The 25,337-nt window shown below is 45.7% G+C and overlaps 1 protein-coding gene and 1 non-coding gene across 2 annotated transcripts; one reads left to right on the top strand and one right to left on the bottom strand.

Moving 5' to 3' along the window:
• Positions 1-5,263: 5,263 nt before the first annotated feature.
• TRNAQ-CUG (transfer RNA glutamine (anticodon CUG)) lies at positions 5,264-5,335 on the bottom strand. The gene has a single exon. It is a non-coding gene; the product is annotated as a tRNA-Gln (tRNA).
• Positions 5,336-5,437: 102 nt separating this feature from the next.
• RAB11A (RAB11A, member RAS oncogene family) lies at positions 5,438-24,856 on the top strand. Its single transcript, XM_074600016.1, has 5 exons — positions 5,438-5,739; positions 13,782-13,977; positions 14,933-15,126; positions 16,110-16,190; positions 23,117-24,856. The coding sequence occupies exons 1-5, from the start codon at positions 5,700-5,702 to the stop codon at positions 23,254-23,256; spliced, it is 651 nt and encodes a 216-aa protein (XP_074456117.1). The 5' UTR covers positions 5,438-5,699; the 3' UTR covers positions 23,257-24,856.
• The last annotated feature ends 481 nt before the right edge of the window (positions 24,857-25,337 follow it).

The raw sequence follows: 25,337 nt of genomic DNA, 5'->3' as shown, positions 1-25,337 counted from the left end.
ACAGGGCACCTCGTCAGCGGGTGCCGCGCTGGCCTTTGCGGAGGGGCGGGAGCGCTGGCAGGCAGCGGGACGCCCGCCAGGGACTGGAGCAGTGACCAGGAATGTCAAAACTGCAGCCTGTGTAGAGCGGCGCTGATGAAGGTTAACGCGTGTTGCCACCACCTTTGAGGTCAGCATCGGGCTCACTTTAGCAGCCCTATAAATAGATGCTCAAGGTTGACCGAGAAGAGGATTTGGCTTTGATGGATCTCGTTTAGCATTCCCAAGAGAGGAAGGCAGATTTTTTTCCCTTTTTCTCTTCCAAGCCTCTAACCTTGGGTCGGTCTCTGTGGGAAACATTAGTGGCATTTGCCAAAAGAGCTGCTACTGTGAGCCAGATGTCCTGCTGTGTCGCACAAACCATATGTACGTGTACCTTCAACCTGCAAATCCAGACCTAATTCCACTAAAGGCTCAAACTAATTCCTCTCTGGCAAAACTAGGGAAAAAACCCAAACAAACCTTGAGCCTAATTGCTTGAAAACAGTAGGACACCTAGTGGATTTATAGGGAATACCTTTGGGATTATGAGCAACATTTTGTCATTTTCTTGGCAAATCCAACTATGAACATATTTATAGAGGAATCATTGAAATATCAGGGTTTCTATTTAATAAATTAATCTCGTTATAGCTGTTACAGCCTCTAGTTTGCCTGAAGAAGTTATTGCACCCTATAAAAAACCAATGAGTATTGTTTGAATGACTTGAAAAAAAAATAATTATGGGGAACTGGATGGTTCCCAAGGCCTGGGAGCAGGAGGAAGGGTATTCTGCCAGATCAAAGCCATCCCAGTTGTTCCATCTGACAGCTCTCTAATGATCTTAATGAGCAAAGTTGTATAGTCTCAGCCTGGCTTCCCGGATAATTGTACAGCTTCACAACAAGCACGGCCATGCTGAGCACAGCCAGCCAGCTCTGTTGGTTGTTTCAGCAGCGAACGAATTGGCCACAGAAATAAAACTGCCTTCTTAATTCCCCTGGGCTGATCTCTTGAATCCAAATTAGAAGATGATGGGATGCGTGATAATGCTTGCACTGCTGTCATTGACATTGTATTTGTCTGGTAGCGACACCAACATCAAGCAGAATTTGACCCCAGATAGGAAATAAAACCCTGTGGCAGGGTGTAGTAAGAGGAAGAAGATTTTGAGCCATGTCTCAGAAATTATATCTTGGCCAGCAACTATCCTGGAGCTGCCAGTATTATCTTGCTAATGTGTCTCTGGAGGCAGCAGACACAGACAAGGAGATGCGTGTTGAGTCCAAAATGGATGCAGGAAACTGATGACTTCATTTTGACAGTCATCACAAGAAACACCAAGTCATCGACTCTGTTGCATTCGATTCCTGTTCCCAAAGCATTCTGCAAACTTCCCTTCCTTTCTGCTTACTGTAATATTGTCCTAGCGAAAGAGCATCTCCAGAAGATGGTTAATTTTAATAGCGCTGCTCCCTTCCCACTTTTTCTTCAGTGCCGCAGAGATCCCTAGAGAACGGCAAAACCAGGGTGAGGTTTGATTTTGAACAGGTCCCCATTCAGATCCAGGTCCTTTTTTATTCCAGCGCCAGGGGTAGGAAAGAAAAGGCTGATGTCGAAAGTAATTTTGATTGGGTCCATGTCTTCTTATATATTCTTTTCTTAGAGCTAGAAAAAGAATACAGAGCATGCTGGAATTCAAGTTATTAACAGAAGAATTCCTGTCAACTCCATGCATTTTCATTACTGCTATCTCTGTCATGGAATTACTCCTACATCGTAGACCCTTTAGTTTGGTCCAGGGTTTTAAAAGGAGAGGGGTTTTATAATTTCAGTGGACAGATTTTATATTTGAAGGATTTTTTTCTGACTGACATGTCAAGCTGGGGGTAGTGAGTGCTAAGAGTATGCTTTTCTCTAATTTAGCAGCTGGATTGGAAAGCTTGAATTATCTCTGCATAATTGCAATGATTCATGGATTGTTAGAAAATTGCAAAGTATTGATTGGGTTTCCCCCTTAGGAAATATTTCTCCTCTGATAAAACAGAGTAAGTTCTGGGCCTTCGCTTTTGTCCTTCCTGCCTTCTGCCCTGGGGAAGCCAGTGGCTCCTTTCATCTGGGAAACGGGAATTTGGGTCAACAGCCATTCGAGGACAATTTTGAATTATTGCGGCTTCCAGTGCCAAATCTTTCCTTGAGCTTCACAAAGCGATGGGCTTTGCAAAGTGCGAGCAGGGATTTCAGAGCCAGAAAAACCAGGACCAGCAGCAAATACTGGCCACCCCTGTTTCACATTCTTCTATTTCCATGTCAAATACCACTGGTGTGTTCTGCAAAGAGACCTTGACCTTGTTGTGGGATCGCTACAACCATGAAAGATGGTGGTAAATTTTCCCCTTAATTAGGCCAGGATTTCTCTCAGGGTCTCGGGAGCCAGTGGCAGGAGGGAAGTGGGAGAATGAAGGGAGAATCAGGCGTGGGGAGAGCCTGATGCCCAGCGCCTGGGGCTGAGCAGCTCGGAGCTGATAGCCCTGACGCACATCTGCACGTTAATGGTGCTGCTGAGACAAAAGCTGGGGCCTTTTTGGCAGCTGCTGTACGAATTTCCAGAACAGAACCATAAATACGCAGTTATGAGTGTGACCTCTGCTTCTTTTCTTCGCTAAATTGAACATCCAAGGGCCAGCTGAGGATCATTCCTTGTCTCTGCTCCAGTTGCTTGGAACGTGCTGCCTCCGCAAATGGTTGTGCCTAAGTACAAACTGAAGAATTACGAGAGCGCGCTAATTCAGGGTTTGCAATGAATTTAGTGTTCCCGCAAGGATGACACTAATGGCAATTAACGCAGCAGAAATGCCAGTGCTGAATGGCTGTTCTCACATTAAAAACTGTCAGTCGAAGAGCTCACAGTCCTCTGTTATTTCAGGCCCGACCTCTGCTTTTTGGCCATGTTTCATATGCACGGGAGGTGTCCCAGGGCACCCCCTAACTATTGCAGCACACTCCAGGAGGGGGCACAGAGAAAGAGCAGAGCAGCCAAAAACAGCCTGTGCTGAGAGCGACACTTCCTGAGGGCTTGTATATTCTCATGTGGGGCTTACCTGATCAGCAACAAAATTAACCCAGGACTGAACAGAATGTAAGACTTCAATTTCTGGAGCTCCTGGCTAGTCCAGCGCTATCCTCGTGCCCTGCTGTAAGTTGACTCCTGTTAAGATGCAAAGTTCTTTCTGCTGGTTCAGTTTTGCCTCTCTGCACCATGAAGAACCTGATTATAAACCATCAAATGCATTTAAACGGGCTTGGCTAGAAATAACCCCTGCTGCTGCTCATATACATGGCAATCTGCTGCAATTTTCATGTTACAATGTGTGATTGGTAAAAATGCCTCTGCTTCGTAAGTTCAACACGTGACAGCGGTACAGCAGTGTAGGGGCTGTGATTTTTAGCTCAGCCAGAAAAGGCATTGTCCTCACTTTGTTCCCTAAAGTCTTGCGTAGGGCGAGCCAGTTCCAGATGAGGAACATCTGCAATTTGATGCAAGCGGAAGTAACGCTTACGCATATGAAAAATGTAAATAAAGGGTGTTTCCAGGCTCACAAACAAAATCCAAAACACAAAAAGGAGAACAGCTCTTACCAGAGGATGACTAAAAATACTTCATCTGTGTTATTTTGATTTTTTTAGAACTAATAGCATTTCTGGAGGATGAAACCAGGCCTGAGAAACGTCAAGTGAAAATTAATAGCAACCTGGTCTAGTGGGAGGTGTCCCTGCCCGTGGCAGGGGAGCTGGAACTAGATGATCTTTAAGGTCCCTTTTAGCCCAAACCATTCTATGATTATATGAATAGTGTTTTGACAACAAAGTTCAATGGAGAATGGCAAATAGGATGTAAGAAGGAAACCTTAGCTACAGAGTTATAAATACGCCCCAGCCTCTACACATACAAGTATCCATTACCAATTTTAATGCGCTACTCGATGCAGTAGGATAACTTCTGAGAAGGGTGGCAGGAGCATGACGAGCATTTTCAGTCTCAAGATTTTGGGTGTTCTTGGTTCGTCTGGAGATAAAAAGGATGAATTCAGAGACGAAGCAGACTCCTACAGACCTCACCGCTACACTACCAGAGTGCTCTCTGCTCCTGTGGGGTCTGGCCTTGCAATGCCCTTATGGAACAGGCACACGCAATTATTCCCATGGGACATGGGAATGGTGTCCCGAGGACGTGATGCCTCGAATGCTCAGGGGGGTTTGTGCACCTGCGAGAGGCTGGAGGCACACGTTCTGCCAGGACACGCCGTAGGCTGGTGGCAGGACATGCAGTGAGCCCAGACCCCTATCTCTGACCTCACCCGTGTGCTCCCGGGGAGCCTCCGCCGGCAGCGTGGTCACACATCCTGGTCACACATCCTGGTCACACGTCGCGTGCCTGTGTTGTTAGTGCTCTGTTTTCTCCGCTTAGAAGCTCTGAGGCAGCGTGAACTATTTATGCTTAAGCACAGAGGATCACGTTATGGCTCATTATCGTTCCAGCAGACGGTAACTGATGCGCAGCGCTGACGCCGATGCCTGGGGGTTCCTCGCCATGCACAGGAATGATAACACGGCCCCTGACTGCAGAGATGGCGACGTACTGCTGCTGCTAAGGGCAAGCTGGTGGAAAAAGAGCAGTTTCAAGAGCTTTGGTTTAATCATCTTGACACAAACACAGTTTTTATCCTTTTCTGTTTAAGACTCAGGCCTGTGCCAAGGGAAGCTGATGACAAAGCTGGTGTCTCCCCCAGCACAGGGGCAGGCGAGTGACTGGCTTTTGGGAAGGGAGAAGCGGGGTGTGCAGCAGTGTGACGGTGGGGAAGGGGCTCACGCTCGCAGCCTCTTTGCACCTCGTGAGCTTCTCAGCTCCACCATGAGCTCTGTGGGCTTCACACGCTGCTCACGGCCCACTATGCAGGACGGATCTGTGACACCTGGGGGGGCTTCCCACTAACCCAACCCAAACCGCAGTGGGGTCCCGGGCAGCCCCGGGGTGGGAGCCATCGCCTGCCTGCATAGCTAGGAGGGCATCCACACCCTTGCTGGGGATAGATAGGGCTGGTGGGCGCCAGCCAAGAGGTGAGGTGCGGCGGGGACAGCTCTGTATGTGAAGGAACCCGGGGGGATGCGAGGAGCGTGTCCGGCCGTAATTTGGTCAAAGGAGATCAAAAGAAAAAAAAAAGGAGAAGGCTGGCAAAAAGCATCAGGTTCCACCGAGATTTGAACTCGGATCGCTGGATTCAGAGTCCAGAGTGCTAACCATTACACCATGGAACCACTCACTTACTTTTTCTCTCAGCCGCCACTAGTCCCTTTGCCGCCGTCCCCCGCGCTCCCGCCGCAGCCGTTTCCGGGCCGTAGCCGCCGGGTGGGTGGGCGACCGGTGTTGTCCGGGCGGGTCTGCGGGCGGGTCTGCGGGACCACCCGCTCTGCCGGCACCGTCCCTTTACGGCCAGTGTGGGCGGGAGCGGGCGGCTTTACCCCGGAATCAGTTTGTGCTGCGGCGGCGCTGCCCCGGAAGCACCTGTCGGTGGGCGGGCAGAGCGCGGAGGGCGGAAGCGCCGCGGCGGCTGCAGGGAGGGTCCGGCTGCCGCTCCCGCTCCCAGTCCTCGGCCTGCGCCGCGCTTCGGCCCACCCCGCCATGGGCACCCGCGACGACGAGTACGACTATCTCTTCAAAGGTAAGGGCCGCGCCGGCTCCTCCCCATGGCAACCGGAGGGGTCACCTTCTGGAGGGGGTCCTGGCCACGGCGGGGCGGGGAGCGGCCTCCCCACGGCGGGGCGGGGGCCGCTCCCCGCCGCCTCAGCCGGCCCCCGCCTCGCCGCCGCTTCCCTCGCAGCGCCGGGGAAGGGCGAGAGGTGCCTGGGCCCGCAGGCGGGTCCCGTTGCCGCTCCCGTTGCCGCTCCCTTAAGGCGGTGGGGGCCTTGTCAGTGCTCCGGCCTTGTCAGTGCTCCGGCGGGCCCGGCCGAGCCCTGCTCGGGTGGTTCTGGAGCTCGATGGCCGAGGGTGTGCCGGGCCTCGCTGCCTGCCCCGGAGCGCGCACCCCGAAACGTCGGGTTCGGGCTGGTTTCCGCGGGGATCCGGCGTGGCTGCGGCTTGTCCGAGGTTTCTGCTCCGCCACGGGGCTGAGGCGATGCCAGGCTGGGCGGCGGGCAGAGATCACCAGCCAGGATGCCCAGGGTTGGTAAGGACGGCTTCCTTTTCCAGCTATTAAATAGGACTGTAAAGTGAATGACTTATATGCTTAGTGTTGGTAGACGATGCAGCTAATTTAATAAAGTAGGTTTATTTGCCGCCTTCTGTATTCTGAGCCCTTCAAGAGGGCTGACTGTAACTGCTGTTTCACACCTGCTGTCTCGGGCCCTGGCCTGGCACCTCCTGCGGCACCCGGCAGAGAAGGGCAGGAATACCTTGTTTTCCAGGACCCGTGCCCCTCTGCTCTGCCATACAGCAGCAAGTTGGGTTAAAATGCTGCAGTTGGAGTTAACTACTGAGTTTTCACTCCCTGCAGAGTAAAATACCAGCCTGTTGTAAAGGTTCATAAAGCATGCTGTAAAACATCTGCGGAAATGCTGACGTTTTGAAATTGACTATCTGGGTTTTTTTTAAATCCTACAGTGAAAGCAAGCAAAGTATTGTAAAAAGTATTGTTTATTGCAATATGGTATTGTAAATTTGAATTTGGGATTTAGAGTATTGCTTGTTACATTGTAATGATGAGAGACCCAGTGCTTGTCATCATGAAATTTAGGTAAAGGAAAACATCAGTGATTTTTTTTTTTCCTGTACCTTTAAGCTCCTGTAATAACTTTGAGGAATTGCATTTTTTTTGTTGCCTGTTTTAGCCAATTGCCATGTGGAAAGTGGTATTATTTCTAACTGTAAATCAGTCATCTCTACTGCTGTTAAAATCAAATCAGGAAGTCCCAAGAAGGGCCTCTTTTCTCAGCTTGCGGCATTGGCAAGGGCCTTGCTGACCACTGGTTTAATTGCATCAAGCAATCTTACTGTAGGTACTTATGTGTACAAGTTATCAAAACCATTGCACTACTTTTACGTGTTCATACAATTCTGTCAGTGCGCTTATAATTAATGTTTTAGCTGCGAAAGCCTGGGAATATCAGTGACGCAGAGTTTGTTGGGAGAGGTCCTGTCTTTTATTAGACCTGCTTCCTTATATAACTGGGAAATAATTCAGTTAGGATCCAGTTATATAGAAAAGTTCAAAGCTAGTTTAATTGATTGTTCCTCCTAAAGCTTTTTCCGTTTAGTTTATAGAAGCTGTTGGGAGCACAGGGAATGCTATGGAAATGGTATTGTGAAGATGAGTGATTCAGGTTTTCCAAAGCTAAAGTAGACTGCAGGAAGTTGATGCAATGTCACATAACTGGGATTAATGTGGCAGCTGAAATAACATAACAAATACAGAGTAATGCAAATTGTGGAAACTTTTGTAACTTCCCAAAGGTGATGGTGCTTCTAAACAAGCTGTCACCGCTCCGGAATGCTCTTGAAATTACTGTGAGTAGGTCTCTGAAATTAATATCTCCTTACCAGGCACTGGTCAAAAGGACAAGAGGTAGGTAAAAACTCTTGGAAAATCAAGTGAGAACTCAGAGGGAACATTAAGCTGATGTTTGAATCTGAGACATGAGCATCTTAGGGTTTGAGGGCAAATGTAGGCAGGGCGGGCATACCCATTTTGAAAGGGATATTGTAGAATTAAAAAGATGGAGAAGGGCATCAAAATAATTGGAAGAGACACCTAATGGATTCATATCCCTTATACTGAAGTGATGTACAACTTTATCAAAATTAAAACAGTGAGTGACAATGGCCAATAGGGAAAGTATCTACTGTTTCATAATTTTTTTGGATATCTGTAATGCTTCTTTTATTGAGCAGTAGGCGAAAACAAAAGGACATAAAGTCTTGCAGATGTATATGCAAATTTTGCAGTGGTGCATTGCTATACATACTGTAAATGCATTTGAAAAACTGCACGCATTTATAGAGGAAGAAGAATGTCTGTTGGGGTGTTTCAGTGAGATGGTTACGATGGCAAGTCTGAAGGTATTGCTTGTTTGAAGATGGTAAGGGCTTGCTAGGACAAAGATTAGCCTGTTTGTTCTGTTGCACATAGTGTTTCTCAGACATCAAGTTTTGACAGTCGGGCTGGGTGTTGGTCTAGAAGACACTTAATCCAGTAGGACAGTTCTGGGTTTATGAACTTGAAGGGACATGTTAGGTTGGTGGGACTGAGTTCAGTGTTTGACTTGGTTTAAAATAATTGGGTGGTGTCCTGTAGTCTAGCTGTCTTTTACTGCTCTTGAGTTGAAGTGCCACGCATCTGTTCACGTGAGACCTCTGGTTTTGTCCTGTCAGCCACTGACGGCAGCTGTACATCAAAATCTGGCTGGCTGCTGGTGGGTGTAAGCTGAGCCCACCTATGCTGCCCTACCATAAAATCACAGTACCTGTTACAAAATACCCGGCTCCTGACTCTGTTGCAACACTTCAGCATATGCTAGAGCCTAAGCCTAGCTTGTAAAAAGACGCTTTCTGGTAAATTCTTCTTGTCCAGCTACCCGTGTCTTTGTATTCTTTTGTACTTTTTGGGTTTAGCTGAGAGCAGTGCCTACTGTTCCCAGTGCTGCACTTGAGGATATGCAAGACCTATGAATTCCAGTTTGTAGAAATCTTGCTCTGATTTTAATGTGAGGAAGAAATAATGGTGATATAAGGATATTACTTTATTACTTAATAAATTAAGCCTGGCTTAAAGGAAGGAACTTTTAACTTTTTTTATTGAAGTAATGTACTTGCAATAGATAAGTAGTTATCAAAGTAACCCTCACTTGCAGAAGATGTTTTCTGTGTTTTCTATGGACAAAGCTCAAGAGGATTGTCTGCACCTTGACCATCTGGAACTCTGGATTTGGGGTCAGACTTCTTATTTCTGAACATGGACCTGTCTTGTAGTGACATTCAGCTTATTGTTAGTAAAAACTCCAGTTTGATTTATCTGCTTCCTACTTTGCATTATGTTCATTTCTCCAACTTCTCCCTTTGACATTGGTGAAATGCTCTGAAACTGAACAAACTTGTTGGTTTGGGTTTTAGAAAACACGTTTTTTCCTTGTGTGTTTTGTGTAGGGAAATTTGTAAGGAAAAGTGGTCGCATGACACCTCTTGGTTTTTATAACAGCAGCAAGCCCTGTGCCTTCCCTGCGTTAGGTGTGGAGGCACTTTGGTGCTATAGTAAACCTGCTGGCTTAGCCATTTTACTACAGAGGTGTCTGTAGTCCCAGCTCTGCGTTACGTGTTATATGTACAGGTAATGAATGACCCCTACCCCAAAGTGCCTTTGAGATGCCCACTCTCTTTGTGACGGGGAATGGGTGAATAAAACAGGCACAGGTGAGGAGGGAGATTCATATAAGACATGATCGTGTTAAGTTTATCACCAGCTACCTACAAGGTGTAGAATCAGGTCATCTTGTTCATGTTTTCTTTAAATTCCAACTGAAGTGGGCAGGCAGAGGTGTTGATCAGCAGGTTCTTCTGGGACTCATGAAGATGTGTCCAGGCTCTTTAGTTATATGTCTGTTAATAGCAGAGCTCAATGCAGAGACGAGTGTTTTCAGACACTGTAATCCCTTAGTGCTGGTCTACTTGTTTTAGATTGTGGAACATGCAACTTGTGTAGTAATTTTTACCATAGACAATACGAGCTAGGGGTGCTGGACTTCCTATTTTCAACCTGATTAGGTTGTCAATAACAGATTTCATGAGATAATTAAAAGTATTTTCTGAAAATTTCAACTAAGTTAGAGGTTTAACAGGAATAAAAATTGGGTGAGTGAGCTGTAATGTTGGTGAAAAATTAATAATCCTTTCTTGATGTAGTTCTCTAAATTGCTTTTCATACAACTTAGGAAATGGAATTCTTATTTTGGTCTTCTACAGAAATAAAACTGGAATTACAGAATGAAATTTATACAGTAGTGTGGACTTCAAACTCATTTTTCTTTCTTTTTTTTTTTTTTTCTTTTTCCCTTCCCTCCCCCCAGATGCTTGTCTTAAATCTTTGGGGTGGTAGTGCTGTAGATGCTCAAATGCATTGATTTAAAGCATGTGGCTGCAAGTATTGAACTGGCACATCACTAAACCAGTAAGAATGACCTGCCTAGTTGTAGTCACCTGGGGCAGGGAGATCATTTTCATGACTTTCAGGATGTGCCAATACAAATCTCCCATGACTGCGAAGCTTTCTAAGGTGCTGCTTTTGTAAGGGAATTGCTGGTCCGAAGGAGGATATTGATGGAGGTTTTCAAGAATAGGTCTTGTGGCTGAACTTGCGTAAACGTTTCCTCCAGTCATTCCTCCTTCCAGTGCTGATGTAGTAAAGGAATTTGCTGTTGACGTGAAGTTGGGTGGAACAGGAGAAAGGTGGAGCGCAGCACTGGAAGGGCTGTGTGCTGATGAAGACTGCAGTCCTCCAAACTGAGTGTTCTTCCGAATGTAAGGTTTTGCATCTGGGATTCATAGGAATTTGGTAAAGTAAGAGCTTGCCAACTAAAAGCTAGAACAATTAGGTCTGACCACAGGCAGACTGAGCCATCAAGGTCAGGAAAAGATAATTCCAGCTCAAGGTGTGCCTAGTAGAGATGGAAATATTAAAGTCCCTGTATACATCACAGGGAGATCTCACCTAGAATGATGTGCGTGGTTCTTCTCACTGCATGGAAAAGAAATTTAAAAACTCACAGGGAAGATGTTTGGGGAAATGGACAGTCTGTTTGTAAGGAAATATTTGAGAGGTTGGCTTATTTAGCTAGCAGAACAAAGCTGAGAGAAGATGCGGTTGCTTTCTGTAAATACCCCAGCATAAACACCACTGGGAGAAGAAACTAATAAGCTAATGGACAATGCTGGCACATGAACACCACCATCAGCTGACCACTAATTTCTTCTGGAAATTAGAAGGCAATTTCTAACCATTAGGAGTGAGTTGCTGGAAGAAAAGCCCAATAAAAGCGTGTGTGCAGGAACAATTAGCTTTAACATGGAAGTAGATAGTGTCATTTCCCTCCCAGAAACTGTTTGCCTGGGATAGTTAGAATGGGACTCAGGCATCCAGAGTCATTCCTACTTTATTTCTATGCTAAGAATATAATACATGGGAACATTGTGTAGTATAAAATATCAAAACAAAGTGGTTTGATAAGGCTGCTAAAGTTGTTTCAGTTTGTAATTGTATTCAAAGAGTGATACTTGCTCAGATGGACAGAAATGCAGAAAGTGTGAGGAATCTCAGGCGCTTGCTGACATTGCAAGTGGTTCTTGTGTCTGTGTTCAGGAGGAGCTGCAGTAGCCCGGTTAAGTTGAGGAAATATCTGACTTCAAGGAGGAAAGTCTAATATTTTCCCCTTTTAATTGGGACATATTAATCTGGTGCTGGAAACCATTCAGAACATAAGCAGCATGGGATTCAGACAAGGTAAGGAAAAAAAGAGGCAGAGGAATTAAAATCATGAGTCTATTGTTAAATGACTTTAAGCTGTGCTTTGAAATATGCACCGAACAACAAAAATCTGTTTGAGGGGAATACTTAACAGGTATATGGTGCATCCTGTTGCGAAAAGGAAATTATGTGTGTAGATTGCTTTTCTTGTTTAGAGAAGTTTTTGGCCGCTGCCAAAGCTAATGCTGGGTGATAGCAGGACTGAGGGGTGCGAAGACAACTTTTGCCTCCTAGGGACTTTTTGTAACACGTCCCAGCGTATACAAATATGATGTCATCTAAAACTGTGGCCTAAACCTGCCAAAATAGTATTGGAGAACTTATTTGCCAATGAAGGAGGAAAGCCATGGCAGTTTGCCAGGTGGTGATGATGCAATTACATGCCCTGTCCCCCCACACAAAATGTATTACACTTCATCACCTTCCCTGCCAGCAAAGCTGTTCGGCTGTGTCAGGGCAGCTGACACCCAACAGGGCTGACCTGGCACGTAGGAAAGCAGAACCCTGTTTGCAGTCAGCGTATGTGCTTGCCACCTTACCTGCACTTGTGGTCTTCATAAACAGAAGTGGTTAACAGACACTCTGTGCTTTATGCAACTTCTGTAGCTTGGCTGGCTGCGCGCTGAGTCAGCTGGCAGAGGAAGCTGCAAAGATGTTTATTTTGACGAAGTGTTCTCTACAAGGCCATGTTTAAAGCTAGCATTTGCTGCAGTTTTCATTTTATGGAGGGTGTTTAAAAGGTGTTTCTCTGCCCTTACAGTCAGAGCAAATTCTGTTCGTCAGAATTGTTTTGCATTATTTAAATAGAAGACGGTGTTCAGAGGGCTGCCGTGTGGTGCAGCAGCAGATGGGCGTATTTGCGCTGCGAGACTAAGACTCAGTGGGGGGTTTCCTCATGTGATTGAAGTGTGTTTGGTGCACTCATTCCTCTGTTGTACCACACAGAATCTTTTAACACTGTATTGCAGTCTTAACTGTTAAATGATGTATGTTACTGAGCAAGTATCTTTGTTTTTTTCAAAACAAGCATATAAGCATAGTAACAACACTTTTTTTTTTTTTGTCACCTGAGCGTACGCTCTTTTGGTTCGACTGGCCTTGATTCACTGCTGAACTTTAAGGTTCTGGGTCATTCTTCTCAAGGATCTTACTTGTCCTCTTTTTTCCTCCATTTCCTTCTGTTACCAGTTCAGTACCTTATCTTCGTTAAGGGCATAAGATCATCCCGAGGGGCTCCTGTTGGTGTGCCTCAGGGGTGTGAATGTGTTTCATCCAGTGGCCTGCATCTTGGTAGTGAGTTTTAAGTTACAGTTCAACTTGCACCTTTCAACTCAGCATTACAGGATGTTGCAGTGAATCCTCGTGACACTTTTCTTCCTGTAGAAACTGAACTTTGAGCCCTCTGTCAATCTCTTGTCGAGCATAGCTGAATCCTTCCAGTTAGCTTCCTTGGCACTGGTGCTGTGATGAGTCAAGCTGAGCTGTGGAAGGGGGAGTGGATGGTTATAGTTCTGAGGCCCAGCGATACCCCGGCAGCATTTTAGAGCAGTTTCAGGCTCTGGCCTAAAGTGTCCAGGGGTCACAGCAGCAGCGAAGGACTGCGGAACGGCAGAGTGCTGTGGCTCAGTTAACATTTTTAAACTGTCCATCAGGGTGATGGTGGTTTTGGGGGGGGTTGGTGGTTCTTTTTTTCATTCACAAATTTTTCTGCCCAGTGGGAAACCTCTCTTCTATGAAGAGTGCAAAATGCAGGCAGTCTGCTGCCTGGCCTGCATTTTGGACTTCTCCAGCAAAACTGATTTCAGTTGGGTGGTGTGTTTGGTTTTTTTTTTTGGTGGTGGTGGTGTTTTTTAGTTCTAGCTTACAAGGATGTGAAATCCAAACTGTCCCCGACACTTGCAGTGGCAGCCATGTATATTCTTCCTGTAGGAGGAATGTTCTTCCATGCTGGGAAAAGGAGACTGAAACGTAATAAGTAAAAGTTGAGTCTAATGTCTGTTCAAAATGCTGGTGAATGTGGCAGCTCTGGTTCTCTAGAAATATCAACACTTGGACAGTAGACCCATGATGAGGGTGGTGGTTTTGCCATTCTTTTCCTTCATGCTTCATTCTGGGAAATAAATGTTTATTGCAGGTGATTGTCAATGTATTATCTACATCTGGAATCTGATTCTCATGTCATTTTTGTCTTGTAGTTGTACTTATTGGAGACTCTGGAGTAGGCAAGAGTAACCTTCTGTCTCGATTCACTCGCAATGAGTTTAACTTGGAAAGCAAAAGCACCATTGGAGTAGAGTTTGCAACAAGGAGCATCCAAGTCGATGGGAAGACAATAAAGGCTCAGATATGGGACACAGCAGGGCAGGAGCGATACCGAGCTATAACATCAGCGTAAGTGATAGCTTGTGTGGCTGAAGAGGATAATTTTGGGCCTTTCTGATTCCTCAGAAGCTGCAACAGGGGGTGTTTATATTTTATCGTGTAATATCCACAACCTATGGGGGAAGGAAGCTTAAATATTCAGTCCAGAAACTTGATAAGAGTGTGTCCCTGCACAAACTGATTTATTTCTCAGTGCTTTCATGATGTGTAACTGGAGGCATTTCAAGCCTGGAACGCAAGAGCTTCAAGAGACTCATTTCAATGCAAGCGATTGATAAAGTAATATCAGTGTTCATGGAGGTTTTATCAGTGGTAACCTAAGACCAGAAACCCTCCTGTAGCACTAAAGAAAGACTGCTCACTTTGCTTGTTTATTTAAATGGAAAAAAAATAGCATAGCAAAAGCTGGATTTAAGTAAAGCTGGAGGAAGTTGTGGGGTGGGAGAACACAGACGCTTTCTTTTTGAGTGAATTGCTGTGCCCCTCTCTGGTCTGAAAGACCTGGTCTCTCTGGTCTGGCGTTTGATATAGGGAATAGATCAGGTCAACGTTTTTATGATCCAGTGAGTCATTCTAAAGTCTCTCTATCACTATGGGCTGTGCCCGTACTGCACCCACAGTGATGGGTGGAGGAGACTTTTTAGGAGTGGATCAGAGGTTGAAGGTGACAGTAGCTCCCCACAGATTCCAGAACTTTAATTTTTGGGATGCAGCGTTCTCCCAAAAAGCATGGGGCTTGGCTTACCCCCTACACTCTGAGCTGTCATGGCTGCTCTGGTCGTCCTGTGGCATGACGCTAGTCTGGATACTAGACTTCACTGCTTCAAGTCCCACGTAGCCTGCTCCTGGATATCTTTTTGTATAGCTGTCTTAGTAATAGCTATTTGCCATTATTGCACAGTAACTTGTCACTTTTAATCATAGTGTTTCTTGCTGGTTCTCTAACATGTCTCTTCACCCACAGGTACTATCGTGGAGCTGTAGGGGCATTACTGGTGTATGACATTGCTAAGCACCTTACTTACGAGAATGTAGAGCGATGGTTGAAAGAGCTGCGAGACCATGCTGACAGCAATATTGTAATCATGCTTGTGGGAAACAAGAGTGACTTGCGCCACCTGAGAGCCGTCCCTACAGATGAGGCCAGAGCTTTTGCAGGTTGGTGAACTCAAAATAATTTTCCAGTGCTAACTGTCTGGGGACCTGCCTACCTGGTCTTAGATAGGTGAGTGTGCTGGTAGGAGGAAAAAGAGTGCTGCTGGTGATGTTCCTCAGTGTCACACACTGGTGTTTCGCTCTTTTTAATTCAGTGAAAAAGGAAGCCTTGTAGAACACGCATGCTGATGTGGTTTCAAGAATGAGCCAGGTGCACTTGAAAATTTTAAACCAGGTTTATTCTCTTGCCTGTGCATGGCTTTTCTTGCGGAAACTGTGCCTATGGCTTGAGGTTTACATTTCTTGTACGATGGTAGCTTTGCACCTGTTTATTGCTGCCTTTGTACCAAGTGATCTGGAGCACTACGCAGGTGCCCGTGGCTGAACAGACTTACATTAAACTGGCTTTCTGACTCGTGTAGCATAATTAAGATCTGTGAAAAATAACTGATTTCTATAAATCTTGCCTTGTTTTAGGCCAAATTTCTTTCATCCAGGAATGTAGCTGGGTTTCTTATGTGTAGCTGCATTTGCAGAACTTATGGCCAGTGAGGATCCCTGCCTGCAGGCGGAGGACTGTCATTCCCCGATAGGGCTAGCCCTGTTAAATAAGCTGCCATGACATACCAGCAGGTGGGAGGTAGAGAAACTTTAAGACATTAAAGAAAATGCAGGAAGCTTCCTCACACAATTCTTGAAAGTATAACAAATTCTCACTTTCGGTGATGCAGGAAGATGTGCCTCAAAGTAACACAGCACTGGCCTGATCCCTGTGCTTCAGGATGAGTGTAAATTCTAATGTTGGTATTGGGTGGTTTGCTTTCAGATCACCTAAGCGGGGGAAGAACCCACAGCTTTTTATACTTTTTTTGATACCTGTGTGTCTCATCAGGAACAGCACAAATAGAATCTGGTAGAGTAGTTCTTCCAGATGGGAGACAGATATGTGAGGTACCCCTCTAATTATAGTATTCCTGTCCACACAGAGAAGAATGGTTTGTCATTTATCGAGACATCTGCTTTAGACTCAACAAACGTGGAAGCAGCTTTCCAGACTATTCTGACAGGTGAGTCATCTAGTGCTTTGTGTTTCAAGGGGGAATGGCAGAAGGCTGCTCAGATATGATGCAAATAGGCATTTCTTTGCCTATAAAGTGTTTAAAATTTTGCTATTTAGTCATTCTTCACAGCCATAAGATTTGGAGTCCAATTTCAAAGTGTCATAGTTGAAAGGCCAGCCTTTGAACTCAGGAATGAATCCTTCTTCACTTTGATCTGCCCCAGGTTTCTAGTCAGCCTAGTTTATATTTCAGGTTCCCATTTGTGTATGGTATAGGGAGTGTCTATGGGAGAAAATTGTCTCATGCAAGCATCAAGTGAAAACAGCCGTTGTTTATCGGAGGAGAAGTCAATCTAGTTTGTTTCCATCTTTAAATGGTCACCATAGCAGTTGCCAGGGGAAAAGGGATGAAAGAGTAAAGATCCTTCCTTTGAACAATACTGGTAGTCTGAGATGTAGTGACTCCTGAGCTGCCGGGTAGTCACTGTTGTTGCATTTAATAGTCCTGGCTGAACTTTTGGCCTCTATAACATGTGATGGCAGTGAGCGCTGTGTTTTTTTATGCTCTGTGGATAAAGTACTTCCTTTTTGTTTAAACCCTTTTTAAGATAAGAAAAACTTGTTAAGAGTCTGAGATATTCAGCTACAGCTATGTGAGGAACCATAACGTAACCATGGCTTATGAAGGACAGGGTAGGAATTCACAAACTGGTGTGGAAATCACTAGCTGCCTCATGGGGCTTTTGTATTGCCGTGTATCCCATCAGCTGTAGGCAGGGCATAGTGGGACAACAGTGGCATGTGTGATTTTTGAGCTTTTGTCATTGCCAGCTGTGGCAAATGCCTCTCCAAATCTCTGGTCTGGGTCTTCAAAACATCTGAGAGACTCCTCTTTCAGTACGTGTCTCTGTTCTAGCTGTGCCAGGCAGTCTCTCCGTTTTCACTGCGTGCGTCCAACATTTTGCCCTGTTGCAAATTTAAACTCCCTCCTTCCCAATGTAGCATGTGCCAGGCGACATGATCTGCGTGGCATAAGCAGTGGCCCCACTTCTAAACTATGTGTGTCTACTAATCAGATCTCATTGCTGTGATGTTGGCACCTAGTTAGTTTGGGATTTTTTTTCTCTTTGCCAGCTAATTTAGTCATTCTTTTAAAACCACACCAAAACGGACTTGTTAGCCATACTGGAACATGCAGGTGAGGAGGCAGCTAGGAAGTTATTTACTGTAATAAAAGTATAAATTCTGTAGCATTTGCTTGAGTTGTTTGAAATGCTTTATGAACATGGTAGCAGTGAAGAGAGTTTTTAGCCTGCTGGAGTATTATCTGCCTGTGTCCATGTGTTTCTTGTCTTATCCTTAGTTGTAAGAGGCCTCTGATAGGTTCTGGTTCTGTTGTGTGTTTTTACAGCGGGTTCCTAAGCAGTAGTGCACCTGTCCATATACTAGCACAAAAGTAAGCGTTAGATGAATCAACAGTGCGTGGGGATGCTTGTCTTCTCGCTGCTTCATGCAGCGCTGGGACTAGAACATGAGTTTGTTTCCTCTTCAGCAGAGCCATGTGGTTCCCTTTTAACTTCAGTGTAGTCATTTGGTTGTAATTCAACCTTGCACAAATTAAAAAAAGAAGAGAGAAGTTGTGTTAGCTTATACACGTACTTCCTACGTGACTAACTACTAATGCCATCAGAGGGTGGATGGCTAAGGAGTGGCTGAATGTGATGGTATCTGGGATGCCTCCTGGATTTCCTGTTTTCTTCACCTATCTAAAGACAGTCCTGTCAAAAATGCTCATGAATTTGGGCATGGATTTTCAGGAGAAAGACTTTTTTATTGCATGCTTGTAACTGCTAAAACCTGAAACTTCTTCCTTTATGCATGTGTCCTTGGTAGCCCCTCTCCTCTCAGGAGCACCTAGACTGAACTTTGAGGTCAGATTTGGGCCCAACGTGCTGTGTGTAATGTAGAACAGCCTTGCTGCCTGTGCTTTCACTTTTCAGAGGAGATCAGGGCTCTCGGATGAAGGTTAGTTAATTAACTTTCATACTCGTTCGGCACCACCAGTAGTAAAACAGAACTGGAAATATATCAGACGTTGTTTATCCCCTCCCGAGGTGGCTGTCAGGCTGTCAGAGCCAATATAAATTGGTCACCTATTTGTCCCCCATGTCCTGTTGGACCGTTCTGTTCTCTAACAGTGACTGCTGAAGAGGTGGAAAGTTTCCTGCATGCCCTGGGCTGCTGCCTTATTTTCACAGAGCTGTGTGACGCTCAAACAATAGACTGCTGTTGCCATGGGGAAGAAGTTCACCTCTTGGGCACAGGCTAGGTTGTTTCTTTATCTCTCCTCTCATGCTTCCAACAGTACCTGTTATTCCAGAAGTTACTTTTGATTCTAATTCTCAGAGGTTTAATTTTTTTACTGGTTTAATTTTTCTGTAAGGGAGAGCAGTCTGTAATGGGAAAACAAGCAATTAAAACTTGCCCTTGGTGGACTCTGACAGAAGCTGTTGCTTTTCCACGAACTTCAGTGTTCCCTGCATGTTGCTCTGATGGTGTTTTGGGTAAAGAGCTCTTGGGCTTGTGGACAGGATCCTTGTTCAGGAGGGCTTGGTTCAACTGTGCTGGAAGAAACACTTCTGCTGATTAGTGGGCATGTGGCTCACTCCAGACAGGAGCTCCTGTTTCAGGGAGATAAAGATGAAGTAAATAATGCATTAGCAGCAGGTTGGCTCCATCTCGGCTGTGACTGGCATGCTAAGGATGTATGTTCTGCCAATAAACTTCTCGATAACGCTACCCAGCTGCCTTTTTCTGTTAATGATTTGCTTTGAAGGAAAGAGGGGAGCAGTCATCTGAGGAATGTGGTTTTCAGACTGACCCTGCAGAATCATGGATAGTCTGTATTTGGCAAGGCTGCCTCCAAGCTCAGTGCCTGCGGGTGGAATGCTCTCTGTCCTTTGAAGAAGGAAGCTGGTAAAGCCAACAGGCTTTGCCACAGGCTGCAAGCGGAGGTGGCTGACAGAAGGGGCAGGGCATGCTGCTGCACCAGCTCTGCTGGTATTTGCAGTGCCGGGAACTGCACCGCAGAGACATCCCAGGCCGCTCCCCATGCTTTTGAGACAGCTTCTTAGATCTCTCCTGAACAGGGTGTCACAACTAAGGTCTGTAGCAAAACTCCTTTCTTCTCCAGCCCTGCTGAAGCTGGTCTGGTTGGGACAGTGATGGAAATGTGTAAGAGTAGTTTCCTTGGAGGTGTAGCAGGGTCTGTGTTAAGCTTAACCACACCTAGATTCTCAGCTTAAGCCACTGTGAATAGATGGCTTTGGGCATGGGAAATAGGAATCCATTATAGGTAGCACACCTAAGTGAGCATGTGATCTGCTGTTACGGGTGGAAGAAGGGGGAGGAAGCTTTTCTTTCCTTTCCCTATATTATACAGGACTTCTAGAGCGGGGGTACGTCTTAAATCTAGCGGGCTTCCTGTCCTGCTGTGGATTCCAGATGAGGTTTTGGGGACCTTTTCCTTCTTTTGCTTAGAGTAATGGTCCCTATCCAAATTCTTCTGTTGCAAGATGTCTAGACTTCAAGGGCTGATTGTTGTGTGCACAAAGCTGCTTTGTATCATCTGGCAAATAGGAGAGACTGGTATTATAATCCGAGCCACTCTGAGCATTCATAGCAGGATAAAGCATCCTTAAAGTAAATTGGCGGGCCTCTGTTCCCTGCCTGGCTCTGTGCTGTCTCTGTTCCCATGCTGCATTCTGCTGCAGTTTCATCTCTAAGGAATCCCATCTCCAAGGAAACAACATCACAGAACACTAATGTCAAAAAATCTAGGGATTTCCTCTTTTGTTAGCTCTGTACACCTGAAAATTAATGAAAACTAGTGCAGGTTGAGCAGACAAGGACTGGACAAGCTCCTCCGAGGCAGCAGTGTCACTTTCTCCCAGCCCTCTTACAGTGCAAGGCCTGTCTCGCACAGTTAGCAATTATGCAGTGATGCATTCTGCTGAATGTGCTCTTAATAAGGTCTCATTCAGTTACTGAGCAGAGCATAAAGTGTAGTGTCTTCATTAAAAGGCGCATGTCTTCATTAGCCTGGCATTCCTCGGTGCAGAGCAGTTTCAGCACAGGTTTTGCCGCTGGGCATTTTGCCCCAGTGAGAGCAGGTTTAAGCTGTTCCCACCTCCCCTTTCACACCAGCACGGCTGTGTGTGGTGAAAGTGTGCAGCCGATCCAGGGAAAGGCAGGTTTTAGCCATTGAGGCTTTCACCTAGGGCAGTATGCTGGGGCTGCGTGAAGGGTTGCACTGCAGAGCAGGGAGAAGGGGCAGTGAGCAACAAATTCCTGGCTGCTGCAAGTCGGTTCAAGCAGTACAACTGCTGAATGTCCTTGCAGGACTGCTGGGGAGGCCGTGGGAGTGGGAGTCATTCAAATATATTCCCAGAGACAGAAGAGATAGACCCTCTATCAGCAGAGAAATCAACACTGTTAAGATCGTTTTTAAGGCTTCGGGGCTGTTTGCTGGAGATCTTTGCTGTAAGATGAGGGTGTTACACAGAGGACACCCTGGTTGCCAGTCCTTGCTTGGTGAAGGAAGTATGTGACAGCTCATGTTAGGGACTAATATGAACTTGTTCAGGAAGTTCTTTGGAAAACTGAGAATTTTTGCTGCCAAAGGTACTCCTAGAGAGTTTCCAGTAACAAAGGTGGCGAGAGCCTTCTCCTATTGAATAGGAAGGGGCAGCATTCTGCACTTGAGGTAACCTGCCTGTCTACTGCGAGCTGCGGCAGGGAGCAGAAAACTTGTCCTGAAGAACGCAGAGCAGCTCTCCTCCAGCTCTGCTCGTCCACCCGCACTCCGGTGCTGCTGAAGGTTGAGTGGCCTGCCGCGGGCCGAGGCTGATCTCTAGCTGCAGATTCCCACGTGGGGTTGCTGGTGGCTTTAAAGATCTGATTTCAGGGGATTCATTTAACTTGTGAAGTTCCTTACGTGTAAGACTGTTGGAAAAAAGAGTGAACTCGAAGGGAGAAATCGGAAAATCCTTTTACGTGTGCAGCTCTTCTTTGGTTGCCTCGGTGACATGATCTTTAACTGCATAGGTGAAATCCCTTTTTCTGAACACTTTGTCCCTATCTGAGTCTTGAGCTGTCAGTTTGGAGGCCCAACAAGCAGATTCTTTCAAGGTGCCACTTGCAAAGGTGAACGTTACTTGTACATTCCACAGATAGAGTGGAGTATCTACGTAAGAGGTTTTTATTTTGCCAGCAGTCCCATGGATGCGTGCAGCCTTGCGTTTACTTGTCCTGGGGAGCGCTTGGCCTCTGTTTGTGTTGGCAGCTTACACCAGTGCAGGCTTGTTGCATTGAGGGCAAGGTTTTCGAGCCTTGTTTGTCAGGGACCCTTTTTAGCTCTTCAATGGCGTCTCTTCCCATTGTTGTAAAAGCAGGCGCTGTGTGATCAGCCCTTGGCAGCAGAGAGGACTTCTCTGCACAAGGTTGCTTGATTTCCAGTACTGAAATGATGTCAGGATGTGCCCTAAGCAGCAGCTCATTAAAATTCTTAACAAAGGCTACTCACTAATGACAAATTTCTGATGGAAAAGATGTGTCTTGGTTTGGGGTCAGGCGAGGTGCGTGCTTGGACAGTCATTATCCAGCTGATAAGAGACTTCAGACCTGCAAAAGAAGCTGTTTGTGAGCTGTGCTCTCCCCAGCTTTGCTGCGCGGAGGCGGGGAGCGCGGACACCCTCGCAGCCTGCCCTTATCTGAAACCCTGGGGCAGGGCAGTGAGCGGGAGCAAATGGGGTGTGGGATGGGCTCCTTCTCTCAGGGGCTCTGCAGCTTGGCACTGCTGGGGCGTTTGTTGCCAGCAGGCTTTTCCGTTGGGCAAAGGAGAAGATGTGTTGTCAGTTCAGGGTTGGCTTTTTGCTGAAGCTGAAACACACTCAAACTTTTGTTAAACTGAGGTTTAGCAAGCTTTTTTTTTTTTTTTTTAAACTTTAAAGGTTTAAAACTTGAATTTGCAAGTGAGTTCCCCATGTTCTATTTTTGGTATCCTTTATTTCCTTTCTGGGGGTGAAGTGCTACACATGCTGTACTCTTTCTTCTGTGCAGCTGAAGTAAGGTCTCTTGTAGCTACTCTGAGTTCATGTACAGCACGCACCATCGGCTCCTGACAAATCCCAGGAACCTGGGCAAGGCTTTCAGTGCAGGTGTGCAGTGTCCCCCACTCAGCAGCGTGCTGGGAAAGGCACAGGAGGTTAACCCATGCTCTTCATTTATGCTGGAATTTCTTCATCTGGAGTCCATATTCTCTGTAGTTTGGAAGTTCAGCTACACTGACACAGCAAACTTTGTAAAGGGTTTGTGCTCTGCTTAAGGGGCCAAGTCTCCCCTTCTGGCCCCAATATTCAACCTTTTCTGAAGATTTCAAACCACTTGGACGATAGACAAGGTATCATAAGGGATGTGCGTGCTGAGGGAGAAGAAGTTGCCCTTGCAGTCCTATCAGAGAGAGAAATTTTGAGTGGTTCTTAGTCTTTTTGTTGTCTGTGGATACCTCAGCAAACATGCAACCACTGTCCTCAGAGCCTTAGGAACCGTCAGAAGGAGCTGATGGGGCACATACTTTCTCATTCCTAGCAAAAAAAAAAAAGGTGAATTCTGTCCATTTACTAACCCTTATCTCAAGGGGACTAAAACAATTGTTAAAAATTAATTTCTTTTGCAAAAATATAAATATTTTATGTTCTGAATATAGAAAGCATCACAGCTGAACTTCTTGTGAACCCTTCTGCGCACTACCTATATATTTCCATGGAAGTTGGGAAATCTTTGTACGTTTTATGCTTGGTTGCCCCCAGACTTAACTTTCTGATGGTGTATTGCCGGTGTACGTGTAATGACGAGCTCTTTCTCATCTTCCAGAGATCTATCGTATTGTTTCCCAGAAGCAAATGTCCGACAGACGTGAGAATGATATGTCTCCAAGCAACAACGTGGTTCCCATTCACGTCCCTCCAACCACTGAAAACAAACCAAAGATGCAGTGCTGTCAGAATATATAGGATTGTCCATTCTTTCCTGAAAGGCTGTGTATATTCCCCAGGTCCAAGATTTAAATATATTTGTAATTCTCGTGGTTACTTTCTTGTGTTTAGTTACTGCTTACTCCTTCTGAATTTCTCCATGTCTTAAACACTTTGATTTCAGTGTTTATAAATCTATTGCTTCTGTGTGGCTGCAGTATTTTCCCAACACCGACTCGTCGGTTTTGGTTCAGTAAATTGTTTGGAACTGAACTGATCTCTTTCCGAGATGATGCCCGCTAGTCAGAGCACAGACACCTTTAGTGAGCACTGGAAGACGTTATTCTGCTCCTGACAAAATGATTACCGTCAGGTTAACTAGGAAAGTATCTCTGGGCAGGATTTCCTTGTCTTAAGGTGTTGTATACTGCATCTAAAGCTTGATGAAATGCCCGTTGCTCTGAAGTGCAATTTTAATGTAAGTTAAATGTTTTTGGCTACATCTTCAGATTGTCAAGTTAAGGATTTTTTTTTTTTAATAGAATATTATGGGGGAGAAAAGAGAATTTCTTGCGAACAAGCGGCAGGGTTCTCGCTACCTGTGAATGAGCTTTTGTGGTTTGGCCCCTGCTGCAGAGCAGGTTGTGATGTGAGGCAGAGCTGCTGGGAGGCTGCCGGGGGGACGCTGGTGGGACTCCCTTTGAGGTGCCTCTAGTGAAGAAAGCGAAAGCACGAGCTGCGAAACTAATGAAGGGTCACGCTAACACTGGAACTTGCGGCATGTTTTTGTGCTGCCTGAGGCTTGGCCTCCACAGTGCTGGTGGTATCAGGATTTGAGTGTGTCTTTCTTTCCTTCATGGTACACAGACTTGAAGGGTGTTGTCACATATTACATATCACATTTATTAATACTTGCCATATATATTAATATATTCAAATGCTTGAGTTGATGAATCAACAACTTCCACCACCTGGCCTTAGTTTTCAGTTCTGTTTCATCTGGTATTTTTAAGTTATTCCAGTGGTTTGGTATATGTTCTTTAACAAAAACATCTGGAGTAGTTTTCTTACGGGATGCCTTCCTTCTGTGGCCTGTCGCTCCGTACAAATCACCCGTTCGATCAGCTTGTTCAGGGATACATGAACTGTGCCTTCTGTCGCTGCACTCCCTGCGTATCGCTCAGTGTGTGCTATTCCCAACACGGCGTTAGGATTGAGATTTGGAGGCTCTAGGCACTGAGTTTCTACAGTATTTAAAAGAACCGTTTGTTGTATAAATGCCTGCAGTTATTTATACAGTTAGAGGGAATTAACTGATTGTAGGGGATGTTTCTCAAACTCTGATATGACCCACTTGGAAAATCCAAATCGGGGTAGGCACTACCAGCTGCGTTCGTACCCAACCTTTCTGTCTTGCGGTGCTCATGATGTGTAAGGCACACGGAAGGCATTGCTGTAGTCGGTCACTTGTTTTTAATCCATTTCTCCTCCTAGTATTAGTTCTGAAGATGCTTTTTTGATCTGTTTGTAAATTACTTTGTATTTTATGCATGTACTGTACCTTGATTCATTATTTTTTTAGATTGATTTAAAATATATTCATCCATGATTCTAATAAAGAATTACAGGGGACGACTCAGTGTGGTGTTGGGTGCACTTTTTGGGAGATCTGGGATTTGACCTGAAGGTTTTTTACTTACTGGAAGCCAGTGAGCTTCTTGGAACAGGTTGTGAGAAGACGCTGAAGTGGAAGTGCCCCCAGAAAAGGAACTGAAAGGGTCGTGTAACACAGTTGCCGCCTTCACTCAGCCCAGGCGTGCAGCTTCTTGGGGCTGCCACAATTCATTGCCATGACAGTTTGGCAGCTTCAGGAAGATTTAGGCTCTGAAAAGTCTCGAGTCAAACCCCTGAATGGCTTTTACAAATGTGGTGGTTTTTTCCCACATTGCTGCCAGTAAGAAAATCCTGTGGGACAGCAAACTACTGCCTTCTAAAGCAAATGATTTAAACTTTTTGATCCTACTTTGGTGTCCTGCAGAAGATGTGTCTTCTGTCCTTGTCAGAAGACTGGCAAGAAGACACGTCAGCGTGTGTGGTGCGTGGTGGCCCTGGCAGCTCCT

Source organism: Larus michahellis, chromosome 9 (genome assembly GCF_964199755.1).
Source record: "Larus michahellis chromosome 9, bLarMic1.1, whole genome shotgun sequence".
Lineage (NCBI taxonomy): Eukaryota > Metazoa > Chordata > Aves > Charadriiformes > Laridae > Larus > Larus michahellis.
This window is presented reverse-complemented; position numbering and strand designations above follow the sequence as displayed.